This window comes from Onychomys torridus, chromosome 16, assembly GCF_903995425.1.
Source record: "Onychomys torridus chromosome 16, mOncTor1.1, whole genome shotgun sequence".
NCBI classification, from domain to species: Eukaryota; Metazoa; Chordata; class Mammalia; order Rodentia; family Cricetidae; genus Onychomys; species Onychomys torridus.
In genome coordinates this window covers 52,362,251-52,380,314 of record NC_050458.1, presented here as the reverse complement: position 1 = coordinate 52,380,314, position 18,064 = coordinate 52,362,251, and the positions used below count along the sequence as shown (strand labels likewise).

The 18,064-nt window shown below is 50.7% G+C and overlaps 1 protein-coding gene across 6 annotated transcripts in view; it reads right to left on the bottom strand.

Annotated features, from left to right (window-relative positions):
* The window catches only part of Tafa5 (TAFA chemokine like family member 5), a 210,780-nt gene extending 200,006 nt beyond the window's left edge, over positions 1–10,774 (bottom strand). For 5 of the 6 annotated variants that reach the window (XR_004946760.1, XR_004946759.1, XR_004946758.1 and 2 more), the window contains exon 1: positions 10,488–10,750. Coding sequence is in view for 3 of the 6 variants with exons in the window: in XM_036207791.1 (XP_036063684.1) it covers positions 10,488–10,599 (112 nt within the window). In the remaining 3 variants the exon portion in view is untranslated. Of the gene's footprint in view, positions 1–10,487 lie in introns of all 6 variants that reach the window. The other variant, XM_036207793.1, reaches the window with a different exon arrangement.
* Positions 10,775–18,064: the final 7,290 nt, after the last annotated feature.

Sequence of the window (18,064 nt, the reverse complement as noted above, 5' to 3'; positions counted from 1 at the left end):
CCACCCAGATTCAGGCTCCAGGCTCTGAGGTTCCTCTAAACCGGCTTACTTGGGTGTTCAATATACTCAAATGCATGTCAGATACAAGACAAGCCACATCTATTCCTTTCTGACTCAGTCTGGATGTTTCATAGCAGCCCAAACATTAACAGGGTTTTAAAATCTATTCTTAGGTCAGTCAGGCCAGAAAAAAAATCCTTCTGTTGTCTTGCTACCCAGTGGCTTTTGAAATGGAGAAAGAAATTCGTGGACAAAACATAGGCATGGCCCTTCCTAACCTGCAGAAGGCAGATAACTCTTGGGTCATGGCTGTCAGTGATGATACTAGGAGAGGCCTCATTGGGGTTAATAGTCCCTCCCACTTGAAGCTCAAGATCTAAAAAGTATGGTGGTTGAGGTCATTCAGTGAAATTAACAGGGTGTCCCAAAGTCCCCAGACCCTAGAACCTACATCTACACCACCTCAATTCTGTTTCTTGAGAAATTCCTCAGAAGCCATCTAACAGCTGGGGTAATACCAGGTATGCTGGCTGGGATGCCTGGAAGGTGAGCAGAGACAATCAAGAAATGTTCCACCCAACCCAAGCCTTACACACACACACACACACACACACACACACACACATGGCCTCTGAGGATAGAGAAAGGAGGCCCTTCTAGGTTCCTCAGTTATCTTAGCACCCATCACCCCACTTCATCAGATGTTCTGGGACTCATGGGGGTTCCTGAGTAGAGGATGAAAGCACCTTCAACTTTGTTTATTTCCATTTCTGATGGTCAGTCAGCTCAGCCCATCCACAGCCTTGCCCTGAGTCTAACAGAAACCTCAGAGAGGGGCTTTCAGGAAAGCGGCTCCCACCAGACACACACTGTGTCTCTAAGATGATTCAGTGGCAGGGAAAAGACCATAAGGCCAGCAAAGCTTACCCTGGAAGCCCCTCTACCTTTAACACCCTCTCCTCTCCACCTAAAGCCTGTGCTGGGGTTAAGCTGCCTGGAAAGGGGAGCTTCCTGAGAGCAGCAGACATGGCTGTCCTCATAACTCCATTTTTGCTGAGCATCACAGGGGGCTGGGGCTGGTACAGAGGTGGTAAGTACAGTTTTAGGACAGCAAGATGCACTGGAAAGCCTGTGCAGCATGAGGCTTGCCTTTGCCTTCCTAGGCAGGGGCCAGACATGAGCTCCTCTGAGAGCTAAAGGTGGCTGTGCCCAGAACAGAAACCTCCTTCAGCCCAACCTAGGCTCTCTAAGGATCCAAATATCAGCGAAGAGGGGAAGAGGGGCTGAACAAGGAAGGGAAGACATTCAGGCAGGAGCTGGGCCACACCTGTCCTAGGCCTCTGGAGGGTTGAATAAAGGACAAGACGTGTGAAGGGTGTGGGCCAGCTGTTCTGAGACACTAGGTTAGCTGATCTGGGATGAGGGAATGTCCAAGTGCAGGTGACAGGGGACAATGTCACTTAAGGAAAGAACCATCTTTTAACAATGAAACTGACTTTCTGGGCTGTTCCCAGCATGACCTAGCATGACCTTAAGCATCTATCACTCCAGCAATTCTTCTCACTGCAAATGCTTCAGGTACTAAATACATCCTATATATACACGGGCCTAGGTTTCAACTGCCTTCCTGCATCCCTGATGGCATAAGGAAGGGTTCTGAGGTGTGTCACTATACACTGTCTCCAAAGAGGTGGCCATGGGTGGGTAGGAACCGGCTGAGAACTCTAAGACTCACATGCCAATCTTGAAGGCATAGAGCACATAATCCAGCCAGTCACCATCATCCTCCCAGGTATGCCCACCTCAGCAACAAACTTGAAGATCAGTGGATGTCCAGGCCCCCCCCGGAGATACCTGCCATGTCCTCTGGAGCTCATTTTGAATCATCAAAGTGAAACACAGCAGAGATATTCATTGGGAAATAATCAGCTCCACTGAGTGAATGACAGGTACATTCCCATTGGCTCCATGGCTAAAGCCAAAAGTAAGCAGTTGTTACTCCAGCCTTGTGCTGGTCAAGGACAAGGGAGAATGCCAGCGTATGGGAAGGGGGTCTCGTGGCTGCATGCTGTGGCCTTCCAGCTTGATTCTGAGGCTGCAGACAGATTCTGTAGGTCTAAGTGAGACATCTCCAACCCACTGGTGATAAAATCTCAGCCCTGGAGGTCAGTTACTACCATCTGTTTCAAGCAGGGGAACCAGGACCTAAAGAAGGAAGGTAGACCCTTGCTTGGGGTGTGACATGAACAAAGGACACACAGTAGTCAGGTGACACTGACCATGGAAGGCCTGGTGCAGAGGATCAAGAGACCCGGGGTCTACCTCTACCGCCTCCTAATGGGCTTTCATGGCACCCTCTCTTGGGCCACACTCACAGTTCCTTGCCTTACTGAGTGAAGGACAGATTAACGGATGAAACTTGAGGAATCTATAAGAACAATCCAGCCTTTGTCTCCTCTTGTTCTACCAACCTGGGGTCTCCAGAGGCTACTGTGGTTGGAGACCCAGAAGACAGATTTTGTTTGATACACACTATCAAGGAGGAAGAGCTGGGATGTGCAGTTCCCTCAGATGATAGAGGGGCTAAAGGTAACTGTGAGTGAATGAGGTGTGTGTGTGTGTGTGTGTGTGTGTGTGTGTGTGTGTGTATGTAGTGCTGGTCACCACACCAGAACACACGTCTCAGTTCTCCCATAGGACACCTGTGGCCATCCCATGTATAATAGGAAACCAGACAGAAAGGGTCATGTTTGCCTTTGAGATACAGAAACACAGAAATCCCAACCCAAGTGTCCACAGGGAAAGAGCATATTGGCAGAGAGAGGAGGATACTCAGGTATGAATGGGTCTGAGTCCCTGCAGAGCACCCGAGGTAGGCTGCACTTAACCAGGGCAGAGTGACCAGGGGCTGGAGCAGGGACAGACTGGAACAGAACCACGAATACTCACCATCCCCACAATGTATTCTCAGGCCACAGCTTCCCAGACACTGAAACGAAGCAGCCAAGCTGCCACCAGCAGGGTCAGAACTGCCCACAGAGGAAAGGACGGGCTCTAGACACCCCAGAACACTGTGAAATCACATGTGGGAACTGAGCTGCCTCCAAGAGAGAAGAGCATAATTAAGCAAGTGGGTGGATGAAGGGTTGATGGGCTCCTCTGTCGCTATGCTGGACCCGGGATGTTTGATTGCCTCTAAATGGCTTCATCACCATCAGCACTACGGTTTCATGTGTGATAGCTACAGAAAATGAAGACTCGGAGAAGAGGCTGCAAGCAACCTTCAAAACGTGCTCGTCCCAGCTCTGGAAAACGGCAGCTGAGGGAACGTGTGGAGACACCTTCCCTGTAGCAGAAAGTGGTTCCAACATCACAAGCAGGCAGGAAGAGGCCTCACAGCATCCACAAAGCCCACACAAGCCTTCTGGGCAGGGGAAAGCCCTACCAGGCCCCTGCAGTGGGACACCCTCGGACCCCAAACAGGCTGTGTAGCTCAGAAGGGTTCTCAACCTCACCCCTTGTCAGTAGTCCAGAACTCCAAAGTCTCAATCCCATAAGCTGAGAGATGCCTGCACATTTCTGTCCACTGGGGTCCTACAGGCAGGAAACTCATGAGCATCCAATTCAGTTTCCAAGGGACACGTGGCTGGTGACACCTTTGGTCATCACACCTGGGAAAGGGGGCTATGGCAGTGTGTGTCAGGGGCGGGGAATGCTGTTCATACCCTCCAGTGCACTGAGATGGTCCAGGTGCCTATGATGCTCTTGAGAAACTGACCCAGAGTGAGAACAGAGCAAAGAAATGTCCTTGGAGATGACAAGGACATGCTGATTTGTTAGAGCTAAGCAAATGAGGAACTCACCTGAGGGTGAAGAGACTTGTATTCTGGCACCCTGAGAAGTTCCCCTCTACCCCCAGGCACACTTTTTAAGAGAGTGAGCATAGGTCAGGAATGCCACTGTTTGCTTTCCTTTCAATAAAACTGTCAGAACCCTGGGACTTCAGGGATCCGAAAGGCTTTGTCCCTTTGCAGAAGGCAATGGCTCTCGGCTCCAGCCAGGACCTGTTTTCAGTCTCCAGCCTATCCTCCTGTCCACCCCAATCCCAAGATCCCATTGCTGCACTTAAGCATCACCCTTAGTCCTGAGGCCAAGCTCTCTGCTCTACAGACACACCCACTGATCAACAGTGTCACCCAGTCCTTTCAGCCCTTCCGAAGCCATAGAAAGATAACAGCTGATCCTGACTCAGGACTATCCAGTTACCTCAATCACTTTCCTCCAGCTTACCGGCTGTGGTGAGGTAGAAATGCCATCTTTTCTGGACTTTTCTATCATTGCAAACATAGGCAGAAGGCAGTGAAGCATCTTCAGGGTTCTGGGGAAATACTGTTTATTCTTTCTACACAGAGCAAGGGGAGGGAAGCGTAAAGGAAGAAGAGCTGTTTGGAGAAACTAGGGAGAAGAGAGGGACAGGCCCTCAGGAACTAACAAGCAAGGCTTCCTGTGAGTGGGGCCACTTGTTGGGGAGCCTCTAAGCCTGTAGAGAGTTAAAAGAGATGGCCATCTGAGAAGGAGCCGAGACTTATAATCAGGTAGACCAGCAAGTCGCACCCCGAATCCCTGCATCCCAAAATCGCAAGGGATGCAGAAAGACTCAGGCAGACTTAGCAAGGTGTGTGTGTCTGTCTGTCTGTCTGCGTGTCTTCCACAGCATGAGAGACAAACACAAGCAGCTTGTTACAGCCTACCTGAGGGGTTGGCTTCTTTGTGGTTTGGGGTTTTCTTGGCAACAGAGAGATAGAAATCAGGGCCTTCTGTGTGCTAAGCAAACACTCTACCCGTGAGGTGTGAATCCCTAGACCGCTTTACCTCTTTATTATGAGTCAGGATCTCACTAAGTTGTCTGGGTTGACCTTGAACATGGAATCAGATTCTCAAGAGGAGTACAGGCTGAGCGTTCTGTGTTTTGTTTCATATGCATTGAGAGAACAGCACCCATGTCCCAGAGCCATGATCAACTGGTTCTTCATTCTGGACATCCTATTCCTTGTGACAATCCTCTTGACATCAGGGACCCTGAGGGCTAGATTGCCCCATCTGCTTGTCATAGCCCTCCCTGTCTCTCGCTCTGCAAACAAAGCCCAAACAAGCAGGCCGATTGCGAGGGGCCACTGGTTAATCCCAACACAGATGGAGTGGCACCTCTGTGCCCAGTGCAGGGTGGGGGTGGTGAGAAGAGACAACCCAAGGACCCTAGAGAATGCAGTGGTAGACAGAGAGCCTTTCCCAACTCTCTCCTGTCTTTCCTTTGTGTAGACTGCCTGCCTTCCCACTGTGATGTCAGCTCTAGGACAGCAGACATCTTGTCTACTTCTGCCCTCCACAGCCTGGCACAGGGCTGAAGTTTCCCAGCACACACCAAACGCACATGCCAGAGGTTCCATCTCCAGCGTCACACACCACTCTGGCTTTCCTTGTGAAGCCTGGAAGGTGAGTCCAGGGACAGGTCTTTGCAAAGGGGAGACAAACCACAGAGTAACAGGGGAGTCCTGCCATCCACCATCCTTGATGGCAGAGTCTGCTAAGTTGGGACTTGGCTTCCCAGGATGTGGGAGGGCAAGATCCCAAAGGAGCCCCACTTACCTCCTTAGAACAGTCACCAAGACTCCCTGCCAATGCTATGTCTAACCCAGGATAGCTCAGCTCCGGGACAGCTCACACAATTTCGTTTAGCTGGTGCACTCTGGAGCAGAGACATGTGAAGGAAGGAGGGGTCAGTGACATTCAGGGGATGCCAGCGGCCTGCATAGAAACCCCAGCTCACAGAAATCCCCGAGGCAGCGCAGAAGGACTGGTAAATGGAAGTGAGCCTTTAGGAAGGAAGGTGGAACCCGAACCAGTTCAGTTCCTGCCCCTCACAGACCTTGAGCCAGTGGCTGGTGACACATTCCTAGCAGCAGCTGGGAGCTCTCATCGGCCACACCTAGATTCTAGCCAGGGTGCTACCATCTCCTCCTGCCCTGATCTCAGGGGCTGGGCGTCACTGTAAGCCTGGGTGACAGGTGGCAATCTGTAGAGGTCATTAACTGCAGCACACCAAGTTTTAAAGCAAAAATGAGGTCTTTTAAAGAAGCAGCTGCCGAGCTATATAAAGAAATGGTGATTTTAACGTTTTGCTTTTTTTCCCCCTTTTCTACTGCGGCATTATCATAACATTCCCCCATAATTACGCCCATAAAGTCACCTGAAAGTACTTTCACACCACAAAAGTTGATCTACATATTTTATGCTCTGGGTGTAGAAGCAAGTCTAGGTCTGAGAAGTTAGCAGGGAGGAGTGTGGTCTAGTCAAGCTCTCTTCTGGTTCCGGTTGCCTCTGACCTCATTGAGGTCCGGATAGCTCACAGTTGATGGGAGCAAGAAGCCAGACCAGTGTGGAAGTGTAAAGAAGGCAGTAGACACTGGCCTCAAGGAGAGATTGGGGAAAGAACAAGAGTGTTCCAGACCCTCTGCCCAGGAGCAGCCCTGGCTCTGAAAAGAAGGAGATGGACAGTCAAGTCCAAGTCGCTTCTTGCAGGTTTCTAAACAGAAAACCCTCGGAGGAGGTAAAAATGCCTCTGCCTCCTTCCTCCTGGGGCTCTGAATGCAGCTAGGGAAGACAGCTTACCATTATATTACGTGGCTGAAAGAAACAGCACATTTCACCCTAGGACATTCATCAAACAAAACAAAACAAACAAACAAAAATACAGAGTGGGGGAGAGGGGAGGGGAGAGGGAGAGAAAAGAGAGGGAGAGAGAGAGAGAGAGAGAGAGAGAGAGAGAGAGAGAGAGAGAGAGAGAGAGAACACAAGCGCCTGACTGACTCCTGAAAGGCATCACTTCCTGAAGCCTCTGGTATTTTTGAGAACTCCAGAAGCCACATTTGATCAGCAGGAATACAGCACATTGTCATCTCCACTAAATATGCCACAAATTGTATTTGTAAAGGAAATGCATGTTGGGGACCATCAAAGTGCCTACGGTCGGTTAGTATTCTAATGGATTAAAAACAATTCAAAACTTGTTTGTAATTTCTCCTATTCGCAGCTGCGGCCATGAGATTTAACTGAACGGCACAATTCAATTTTAACAGGATTTATTTGGGAAAAAAACAACTATGTTAAACAGGCAGCCCCAATGCTTCTCCTCCTCTGGACTCCCCAGTGCTCTGAAATGAGGCCATTCTTACGGCATTTACATGCCAGGAGCGTCTGTCCACCACGCAGCTCTGAAGACGGAACTTGCCATCTATGCTAAAGCGGTCTCCTTTATTCCAGAATTGAACGCTCCTCCCAAGTATCAAAGTCAAGGCTCAGTGTCACAAGGCTCTTTTCTCTATGTTCCTTGTTGCCATTATCCCCAACATGCCACAAGCCAGTGTGGAAAGAGCTCTTTGGTGCAAGCATGGTACATGGCACACCAGCCCCAGGTCCTATCTCATTCAACAACGGCGTCTGGCAGGCTGACCTTCCTGCTCCACACACTGGGGCAATTCAAACACTTCAGCCCTTCCAAACCACACTCTGAGGAGTGTCCCAAGCCCCAGATTAAAGCACCTTCCCCTTCCTCACAACAGCCATCACCTAACTTTACCGGGTGCCCTTGGTAAGCACGCTGGGTGCTTGCTTACGAAGTGGACCTTATAAGTAACATTTAGCACACACAAACTACAGCACCCATTTTAAAGGCAGCCTCACGGGGAAATCAATCAATCTCTCTCTCTCTCTCTCTCTCTCTCTCTCTCTCTCTCTCTCTCTCTTCCTCTCCTCTCCTCTCTCTCTCTCCCTGGCAATTCTTCCCCAATCCCTGAAAAATGACAAGGCTGAGTCACCATAGCAACCAGCCTAATTGGTGGACTGCAGGTCTTTTTCTAGCCAGAGGGTGGAGCCCACCTCCTTAATATGGATCTCCAGCGCCTTTAGCAAAGGACATCCAATGGGCAAGAGCTGTTGAATCCCCCAACAGAAACCAGGCCAGGAAATAATCCAGTTTCCTCCGATTTGTGCCAGGAAGTGAGCACCATGTGTGTTACAGAGAAACATACACACCATAGGCTGTATCACTGAGCCTCCCAAATCTTTCTGCTCTGTAGCAAAAAGACACTTAGGGTAGTAAAAGTCCTTACTGAAACATCTTGCACACAAGGATGCTTAACTATCCTTCATCCTAGATATGTTGAAAGACAGGCTGGAAATCACAGGAACTGTTTAATTATCATTTTCCGTGCTAAGAAAAAACGGAATATTCTTTCCCCCCCAGGATTGCAGTTCCCAGCTATAAATTATTATGATGTTATATTGCATTTTAGAGAAATGTTTTAATTTCTCCAACTGCATTTCTGGTGTAATGGGGTGTGTCTGAAAAACGTTAGCTTATTGTCAATTATTCCATTATGAGGGGATGGAAACAGCCATCAAAATGTGGCTGCTCAAAGCTCTGCTATTAAGGACTTCTGCTCTTCTGGATAAGACATTCTTACCAATTGCCCTTGTAGCAGAGATCAAGGGGATGAAGAAGTAAGGACACGTTTTGATTCACACTGCAGGCTGGAAGATGAGGGACAGAGGCTATACTGGCTGTGAGTGGATACAAGGTACAGCTTGGTGGCATACTGAAGTGCAGAGTGTTGGTCAAGGGATGGGTTGTCATGCACTTAGCAGCGGTGGGTAGCTGGCCTCTTCCCACTGGCAGAGCTGCCTCCACCGACCCAGTCTGTAGCTCTGGGCTCTCATGCTGACCCAAGGATACTGTTAACAGAACCTGCCCAGGAAGTACAGCCAGCTCCAGATTTCAGCTCCCCCCCCCCCCCCTCCCCCCCCACCCCCCAACACACACACAGACTGTTGAATGGGCCATTTGGGGGATAGCACCGGGAAGTGCATTCCATCTGGCCGCCTCTGTCCAGTTCTGGAGTTTACGGACTCCTCCTGAATCGCTAAGAAAGCAAGGCTCAAGGGGACCTGGGAAGCCCCTGAAAGTAGCCAGCAGGCTGCACAAGGCAAAGCAATGGGCAGTCTCTTGTGGCTCACACCATCACACACCCTTTCCTAGGGCAGCTAGGGCAACCAGGTTAGAACACCACCAGCAGCCATCCTCTTGCTTGCTGATCCTCAGTGGGAGGTGCCACAGCAACACAGGGGGACGCAGACTGGTTGAAACAATTGGGGCAATTACTGCTCTGGGCCTACTCGAATTTCCTTCAAGACGCCTCCATGCTGGGGGTTAAGCTATCCCCAAAGCGGAGTTGTCCCAGGACTCTGAGGACAAATTTGGTCATAACTTGAGTCTCCGAGGCTGCTGCAATTTCATTACTGAGACAGGAGGAGCTGGAATTGGGAGATAGGAGGCCCTAGGCTGGGGAGTGGGGGGGGGGGTGGGGGGGGGGAAGAAATCGCTTGGTGATGGCCTTTTATTTTATTTTAAATTTGTAAAGAATCCATATTTTTTTCACCACCAGCCCTCCTTGCCTGTGGCAATTTTCCATGACAGGTGTTCCCTGGCACTAGTTCTTCCTGCCCGCAGAGACGAAAGGAAGGCAAGAACCAGTAACCAGGCAAGCTCCCATCTCTGCTGGAGCCTGTGCCCAGGACGCTAACCAGCCGCTACCCACCCCACCAGCTACCACCAGGCACCAGGCACCAGGCACCAGGCACTAGGCACAAGCCAGGACAATGCCTTCCCACCCTACACCAGCCCAAAATCTGTGCGTACGGGACTCAGATAATCGTTTCGGGACTCACATAATCGTTTCCCAGATGCTACCTACCACCACTCACCGTCCGGCTCCTAGCCCAACCCAGCCTCAGCGCCCCGTACCAGGCACCGACCAACCCGCACCTCCCTCTACAGCCCTCGCCAGACCCACTGGGTCGTCAATTCATTCCTCCAAACCACCCTCGTAGCGGTAGCGGGCCCTCCCCTCCAGTGGCATCCGTCCCCTTACTTCTCCTTTTACAGAAAGCGTCTGGCGAGCCCGCTTCCCAGCAAGGCAGAAGCTCCGCCACGCGTCGGAACCCAAGCCGCGCTCCCGCCGGAGGAGTCCCGCTCGGGCTCGGCTGCCGCGTCCCCACAAGTCCCCGGAGGGAGTGTCGCCGGCGGGAAGCTCAGCGCGCGCAGTTCCGCTCGGTCGCCAGCCTGGGCCAGAGCGGCGACCGCACGGCGGGCAGCAGGCAGCGGGCACCGCCGTGCTGGCTTGGGCCTGACGCCGGCCCTGCTGGCGAGTCCGCGGAAGCACGCTCGGGCTGGTGCGCCCGGCGGCGGAGTGCCTGGAACCCGGAGCCGCCTGCACCCAGCCCTCCCGGGCCAGCGGAGCAGCGGCCAGGACCCGGGACCGCGCGCCACGCGCTCACAACTCTGCACCGACGCGGGCCGCCCCGCCGGGGCTGGGGCAAGGGCCGAGCCGGGGATCCGAGGCCCGTATGGGGCCCGGGTGCACGGTACTCACTGCAGTAAGCGATGAGCAGGCTGGCCAGGATCATGAACGCCCAAAAAGTTGAGGACATGCTGGGCAGGGCGGTCGCATCTTGCCGGCTGCTGGTCCTGGGCGATGGCGCCATTGAAGCCGCGGTGCCCGCGCGGGGGGCAGCAGCGCGTCTCAGCAGCCGGCCCTGCCCGCGCCCCCGCGCCGGCCTCCACGTGCGGGCCCCGCGCGTGCCATCCTCCTCCTCGTCCTCCTCCTCGTCCCCGTGCTCCTTTGCCGCTGCCGCCGCCGCCGCCGCGCCCGGGCCCCGGCCCACTGCGCCCCGCGCCGCCCGCCCCGCGTCGCGCCCGCGCCCGCGCCGCCCGCGCCCGTGCTCGCCCGCCCGGGGACGCCAGCCCGCGGCTCTGGGCGTCGCTGCGCGTCCCGGCTCGGCGCGCCCCGTCACCAGTGCGAGGGGCGCGCCTGGAGCGCGTGCCCGGCGTGACGGGGCCCTGCACTGGCCCGGGACTGGAGAGGGAGGCGGGCAGAGGGGACGCCGAGCCCCAGCCGAGCCTCTGGATGGCGACAGAGACGGCCCAGCGTACCCATAGGCTGGACCCTGGGCGCGCAGGACCGGCAGGGCCAGGGGGAAGTTTGTGGACTTGGGACCCCCTACCCCCGTCCCCAGAGTCTTCCACCAAAGGCCTGTAACACTGGGGTCACAGACCTTGTTTGGTATGGATCGGGAGAGTGAACCCAGAGTTTAGATCAAGCAAAGGATGCTGCGTTGAGCCTGTTCCCCACATGTGCCCAGCACCAGGGCTCCAGGGTGTGCATTGATGTTCTAGGCCCACCAGGGAGCATCTAGGGGCATTTGCCCTGCCTTTTCTCCCGAGCTTGCCACCCTGTGGACTCTTGCGACCACCCTAAGGAGACATTCCTTTACATCTGCCCAGAAACACTTCCTTGTCCCAAGTGCACTTCAGCCTCTACCCAAGCTCTGGTTCCTGGTGCCTGCTCTCCTCATCCATCTTCTAGAGTATGTGCAGGGCAAAGTCACTGAGCCGGTTTTCTGAGGAGGGTAGCAATGGTTACAGCTCTTCTTCTGTGCGTCTTTGTGGAAGAGGTTTGCCCCTGTAAACCAGCTGAGTCAGGTGAAGTTACTTTTCCATTTTCCCTAGTAAGTCACTTGAAGCCCAGGAGGTGACTCATGAATCCAGGTATTTCCCAGGTGGCCCTGTAGGTACATGGCCATGAGATTCCCTCTCCTTGCCTTCCTAAGCATCAACGGACACCTTAATAAAAGTCAAAGTTTGGGGTTCATTGGCCTTTGTTAGAAAGGGAGACCTTACCCCACAAGTCACTAGCTAGGTGGTCACCAGCATGAGCCTCTCAACATGCACCTTGCTCCAGTGTGGCATTTAAAGGGACTAGGAAGTAGAGAAAACTACTGAGGGGCTAAGGGAGGACAAGTACCCAGGCCCTACATGCAATGCACACATGCATGTACTCCACATGCACAGCTAGATCTCATGTACATGCACACATGCACACTATATGGCTGCATGAAGATATTCCACAAACACGTGCTCCACATGCATGCATGCCACAGGCCTGTATGCATACAACCCACATGTATGCCTATTCATACATGTCATCACACGGCCACAAGTACACACTCCCCCGCCCATGTACATGTACAAGGCACCAACCTGAATATGCATGTTACCTGGCCACATACATCTCCACATATATGCACACATAAACATACACACGTAGATACATAAATGCCATATACATCACACATGAGCATGCACATGTGCAAAGCACTTACATATGCACACATATATAACACATCATGGCACTCCACACACATGCATCTGTACACATACATGTCACATGGCCACACCCCCACATGAATGCACATACAGGCATGCAAGCCACAAGACCACACACACATGCAGAGAATGCAGAAAAATTGCCTCTCACAAGCATACACACTTCCAAACCAGTGCTGTGAACTGAGGCAGGCTTCACACTAAGACCACCCAGCCCCTGGCAGTGTTCTCTCTATAATATAATCATGTCCACCAAGGGGGTTTCCCACTAATTTTCAATTCCTGTTTAATTAAGACCCAGGTTTTTCAGGTACCACCTTTTCCAGAACAGCCTCCTCCCGCTTACTTTCCTGCAGGGAAGAGAGTCTGCAGAAACCAGATCTTCTGACATTGTCAAGTGAGCAGGGTGGTAGCCCCTCTTGTCTTCAGTATTCCAGATGGACATCTCTGCCCCTGGCCCAGGGAGGGGTCCCTCAGCTGGGTTCTGCAAACCAGACCTTGACTGTCTGAATCTGCTTTCACTCACACACACACACACACACACACACACACACACACACACACACACCTTCCTTTGATCTGTACCTTTTATACTGCAAAAAGGACAAAGCTCTAAACCCTCTCACATTCCACTTCATCCTGTCCCCCCTCAAATTCTGCTCTGAGACAGGTGTCCCTTCACACAACATGCATTTATTGAGTGCCAGGAATTTATAGATGACAGGCACAAGGGGCCAGAAAGACAATAATATCTGTATTTCCTCTCCCTGAGAAGTTTGCAGTGGGTTTGAGAAATATACAAGGAAAATGCAATTCCATTCATGTGATGGGTATCATGGTGAGAAAGATTCAAAGGTACTATTGGAATGTTTGTGCTTGTTTAAAAAGTGACTTATTTATTTGTGTGTGTGTGTGTGTGTGTGTGCACACGCGCGCACCCGCATTCCCATGTGCAGTTTTGCTGTGCAGCACTGTGCATGCTACATGGACCAGAAGAGGGCACTGGGGCCCATGGAACTGGGATTACAGGTAGTTGTGAGCCACCACATTGGTGCTGGAACCCAACCCAGATCCTCTGGAAGAGCAACAAGGACTCCTAACCACTGAGCCATCTCTCAGTTGCTCTGTTGGAACATTCAACCTAAGGTTGAGTTCTGGGATAATGTAAGCAGTATCTGGGAGAGCTTCTATGAGATGTGTTACAGACAGACCGCGTGTGTGTGTGTGTGTGTACAAACACACCCCTGAAATAAAAGCTTTATAGGATAGTACTTACTCACTCGCTCTGATATTTTCTATTCTGTCCTGATTTGTTTCTTAAAATGCTAGTTGGTTGCCCACCCAATACTATTGCACTAATAACCTTTGTTTGAAAATCCCTTTTGCAGGACAGATGTGATCTTCTTTGAATTGATGAGGGGTAAACTGAACCTGCCCTATCCTAAGTGGCGGCAACGGTGGTGGAAGCCAGGACACACTGAGGTGCACGACCTGCTGTATTTAATACTCTGGCCTTGAGATTTTGGGTGGCTGTGATGCTGGGAAAAGTTTAAGATCAATATTGGAGTGTGGTTCATGTCAAGTCCTAAAGATTCCTGCTGTAAGGGGTGTTAGTGGAGCCACTGTGAGTCAGGATTCAATATGGAAGTGGATTCACAAGACACAGAGGCTGAAGAAGCCCAGTTCTCTACCCCAGGCTCCACGGGGCCAGGAGCTGTGGGAAGAGTATGAGAGATTAAGAAACTACAACAGGATTGTGTATAGCTCCCCTGACCTAAAGATCAACCTGCAGTCTACATGGAAGGACAGGTGCCTGGCCCAGCATGCTCCATCCAGGTCTAGTTTCCAGGACCTAGTAAGAAAGACCAGGATGGAATTGAGGGGGGGGGGGGCAAGCAGAGTGCTGAGTTCTGTTGCTAGGAGACAGAGGCTCAGTTCTAGATCCCAACATGTGCTACCAATTGACAATTTTTGTTGTTATTGTTGATGGTTTGCTTTTGATCACTAGCCAGAATTAGCAGGACTTTAAAATGTGAAGGCTGTGTAAGCCTACACGAGAATCATACCATCACCTGAACTCTAGGGCTAAAACACAAGAGACTGTTTAACCAAAGGAGAGCCCCAGGTCTCACAAAAGGCCAGTCCATAGTCACTGAGCTCCAGGGACGAGGCCAGGCCAGGACCATCCAGCCTGGTGGCTCTTGCATCAGTCCCAGAGTATAACAGATAGGGCAGAGTGCTAGGATGAGATACTGAGCAGAGAGCTTGCCTGGCATAAGCACTCTCCAGCCGTATGGAAAAAACTCAGCACCTCAAGCTGTGCTGTCAGTATTTCCCACTCTGCTTGATTGAGCCCCAGGCTGACAAGCCTTCCCCATCATCTCCATCTTCCACAGTCTCACATTTGCTGTTTCATCCCAGGGGCCTGACCAACTAAAGCACCCAGAGACCCTGAATTTGGATTTTTGTGTACTGACATGAAAATGGAGTTGTCTCCACAGGGACAGTGGAGAGAGAAGCTGACTTCAGAAAGAGACAATCCTGCTTTTGGGGAATCTTTATGGATCATGAGACGGCAGGATATTCAGGGGAATAGGTTGTGTGGCTTGTTCTTAACCTGCTTTTCTGGCAACAGCAACAAGCCTGTGTTCTACACAGACCTCCACATCTCTGTACTCCTCTGCTATACACTTTTCAGAGAATACCTCTGTCTGTCAAGGTGGGACCTGGAGGAGAAGCTAGACTCCAGATTCAGAAGATGCCCAGATCCATGTGGAAAGAGTCTGCTTCCTTTCCCATCTGCGAGCTTTGGAGACCAGCTCAGCAGCTTCGCAAAGATGTGGCCAGAAGTGACATGGACCTTGTGACTCCAAGCTTCTGGCTACAAAGGCTATGAATTTGGTCTTCATATGTGTTGAGACAGTTCCTGGCCAGCTCCAAGGGACTGACCTCAAACAAGGAGGGATCACTTTGCAATGAAACAGGACAAGGGCACAGTCATGGGAAGAGTTAGCAGAGGGCAGAGAAAACACAAGACAAGGAGTCTCCAGAAGACTGTAAGCCTCATGAGAATGCCCATCCATCAGGCTCTAGCACATAAACTGCCTTCAGGGAGTTGCTAGTGGAGATGAGGTGTGACTTTAAATAGTGATTACCAGTTGTATGGGCACCATCCCTAATGTAGGAAGCAGGGTTTCCATATCTCATTCTGTGTATGGCTGCATACTTACTAGGATTCTCTGGGCCCTTTCACAGCACCCCCTTGAAGTTTATGGCACTTAGGAGGAAGGGACTGGGGGAAATTCTCAAGGATTCTGAACAGGAGGGTGGCAGCTGGGGTTAGAGCCCATGCCTTCTGGCTTCTGAAAATGTTCTGATACCCAGTGTTCCTCAGCCTCTTGTTCCTAGAGTGGGTTCATTTTTAAATGCTGCCAAGTGGAGAGAGATTCAAGAACATGCCCCTCGCTTCTACCACCCAGAGCTCCCACATTCTGTATCTTGCTCCTAACTTCTCATCCCATCCTTCTGTAAGTGTCCTATGATCTCCTTAAATATGGGGTGAGTGTTATTTCAGGGTGTCATCGTTTCTCCCAGTGCTTTGCTGTGACATTGTTGTGGTGGCAATCCAAAGTTCTGACACACATAAATACCATCATCTCATTCATCAGTCTTTATTTTTGGACAGTTAGGCTATTTCCTGTGCCTTGCTTGTTTAAACACTGAAGAAATGTACACAATTATACTAAATGTTTTTGGAGAGCTGCAGCTATTTATAGATAGGGATTATATAGAACCAGAATCATTAGGTCACAGGAAGGACATGATTTTAGACGTGACTGTGGATCACTCTGCCAGTCCCCAACAGGGTTAGTATGAATGCTCACATTCCTGCCACTGTGCCTGGGAGCACCCATTGCCATCCACACACACCAGCTCCTGATGAGTCTAGCCGACATCCTCACAGGTGGCAACTGGTTTCCACAGTGGCTTTCATTTGCATTTATTTGATCTAACAAGGGTTAACAGTTGTTATGAGTGCAGTCATGTCTGGGGGTAATCATCTATTTATATCCCTTTCTAAATGGCTCTTGGGGTGTTTATCTTTTCACTATTGACTGGAAGGAACTCTTTCAATTTCTGAAATTAATGTTCTCAAGTTGAGTGGGATTTTAAAAATAGACATCAATGTAAATAAGATATTATCAGCATTGGCAACATCTTGCCTGTTAAGGCCATTGTCTCTGTGGGCCTTTGTCATGTATCAGTGTTTCCTGATGGAGATTGCAATACACTGTCAATGGGAATGTGGGTGGAAGGTCCTACCTGTCGACACTTCTGGTATGTGTGACGGTAGAGATGTTTGAGATCATTCAAAGAGAAAGAATCAAGAACAGAGAGAGGGGGTAGAGGAAGAGAGAGAAATTAAAAACTAAAAGAGAGATTGAAAGATTTATAGTTGAGAGAGAGAGAGAGAGAGAGAGAGAGAGAGAGAGAGAGAGAGAGGAAAGAGATTGAAATAGAAATCGAGATGAGAGATTGATAATGATAAAAAAGATTAAGAAAGCAGTTGAAAGAGAGTTGAGAGACAGAGACTAGAGAGAGGATTCTGAGAGTCGGATGACATCATGGTCAGGCTGCAGGTTCAGAACAGAAAGGGCAGAGCAAGAAGCAGGCAGCTGTGATGGTATTGTGTTCCCCAAAATAATGTGCAGGCTAATAATCTTATCTGGGGTCAGAAAACAGGACGGCCACAATATTAAACATGAGGATAGGCAGTGGTAGCACACACCTTTAATCCTAGCATTCCAGAGACAGAAATACCTCTGGATCTCTGAGTTCAAGGCCACATTAGAAACAGCCAGGCTTGATGACACAAGCCTTTAATCCCAGAAATCGAGCCTTTAATCCCAGGGAGTGGGGGCAGAAAGAGAAAGATTATATAGGGCGTGAAGACCAGAAACTAGAAGCATTTGTCTGGTTAAGCATTCAGGCTTTGGAGCAGCACAGTTCAGCTGAGATTCATTTGGATGAGGACTCAGAAGTCTGAGGAAACAAGACCAGCTGAGGAACTGGTGAGGTGAGGCAGCTGTGGCTTGTTCTGTTTCTCTGATCTTCCAGAAGTCACCCCAATACCTGGCCCAGGTTTAATTTTATTAATACGACTCTTTAGGATTCATGCTACAGGCAGCCACTGAAGAGACAACTCTGGTCTGATGTTGTTTTCCAGCAGAATTCTCTCCTCTCCAGGTGACCTCAGCCTTTCTGTTGGGGCCCTCACCTGATTGGATGAGGTCCACCCACATTATGAAGCATAATCTGCTTCATCCAGAGTCAACTGACTTGAATGCTGATCTCATCTTTAAAAGGTCTTCCCAGCAACAGCTAGACTGGTGTTTGCCCCAATAGCAGAATACCATGGCCTGGCCAAATTGATGCAACTAGCTATGACATAAACCACATGTTCACAGTGCGCTGTGTGACAGGCTACGATGCATGGTGATAGTGAACCAGTCACCGCGGTCACTTAGCTATCCCCCAAATGTCTGCATCGCCACTGCCACCCCTCCCTGCCTGCTGCATCCCAGAAGATCTATGGAGACTACTGTTCTTCAGTAGAAATGTTCTACAAGTTTCTAGACCTTGAACCACACAGTCCAATACATCCTTTCTTCTGGCTGGGTTGAGACTACAATGACTGGCTCCATCTGTGTGTGGCATGTGGATAGTCCCTCTCTGTGGCTAGTAGGATGCCATCCCAGGGGAACCATATTTGCTCACCTGTTG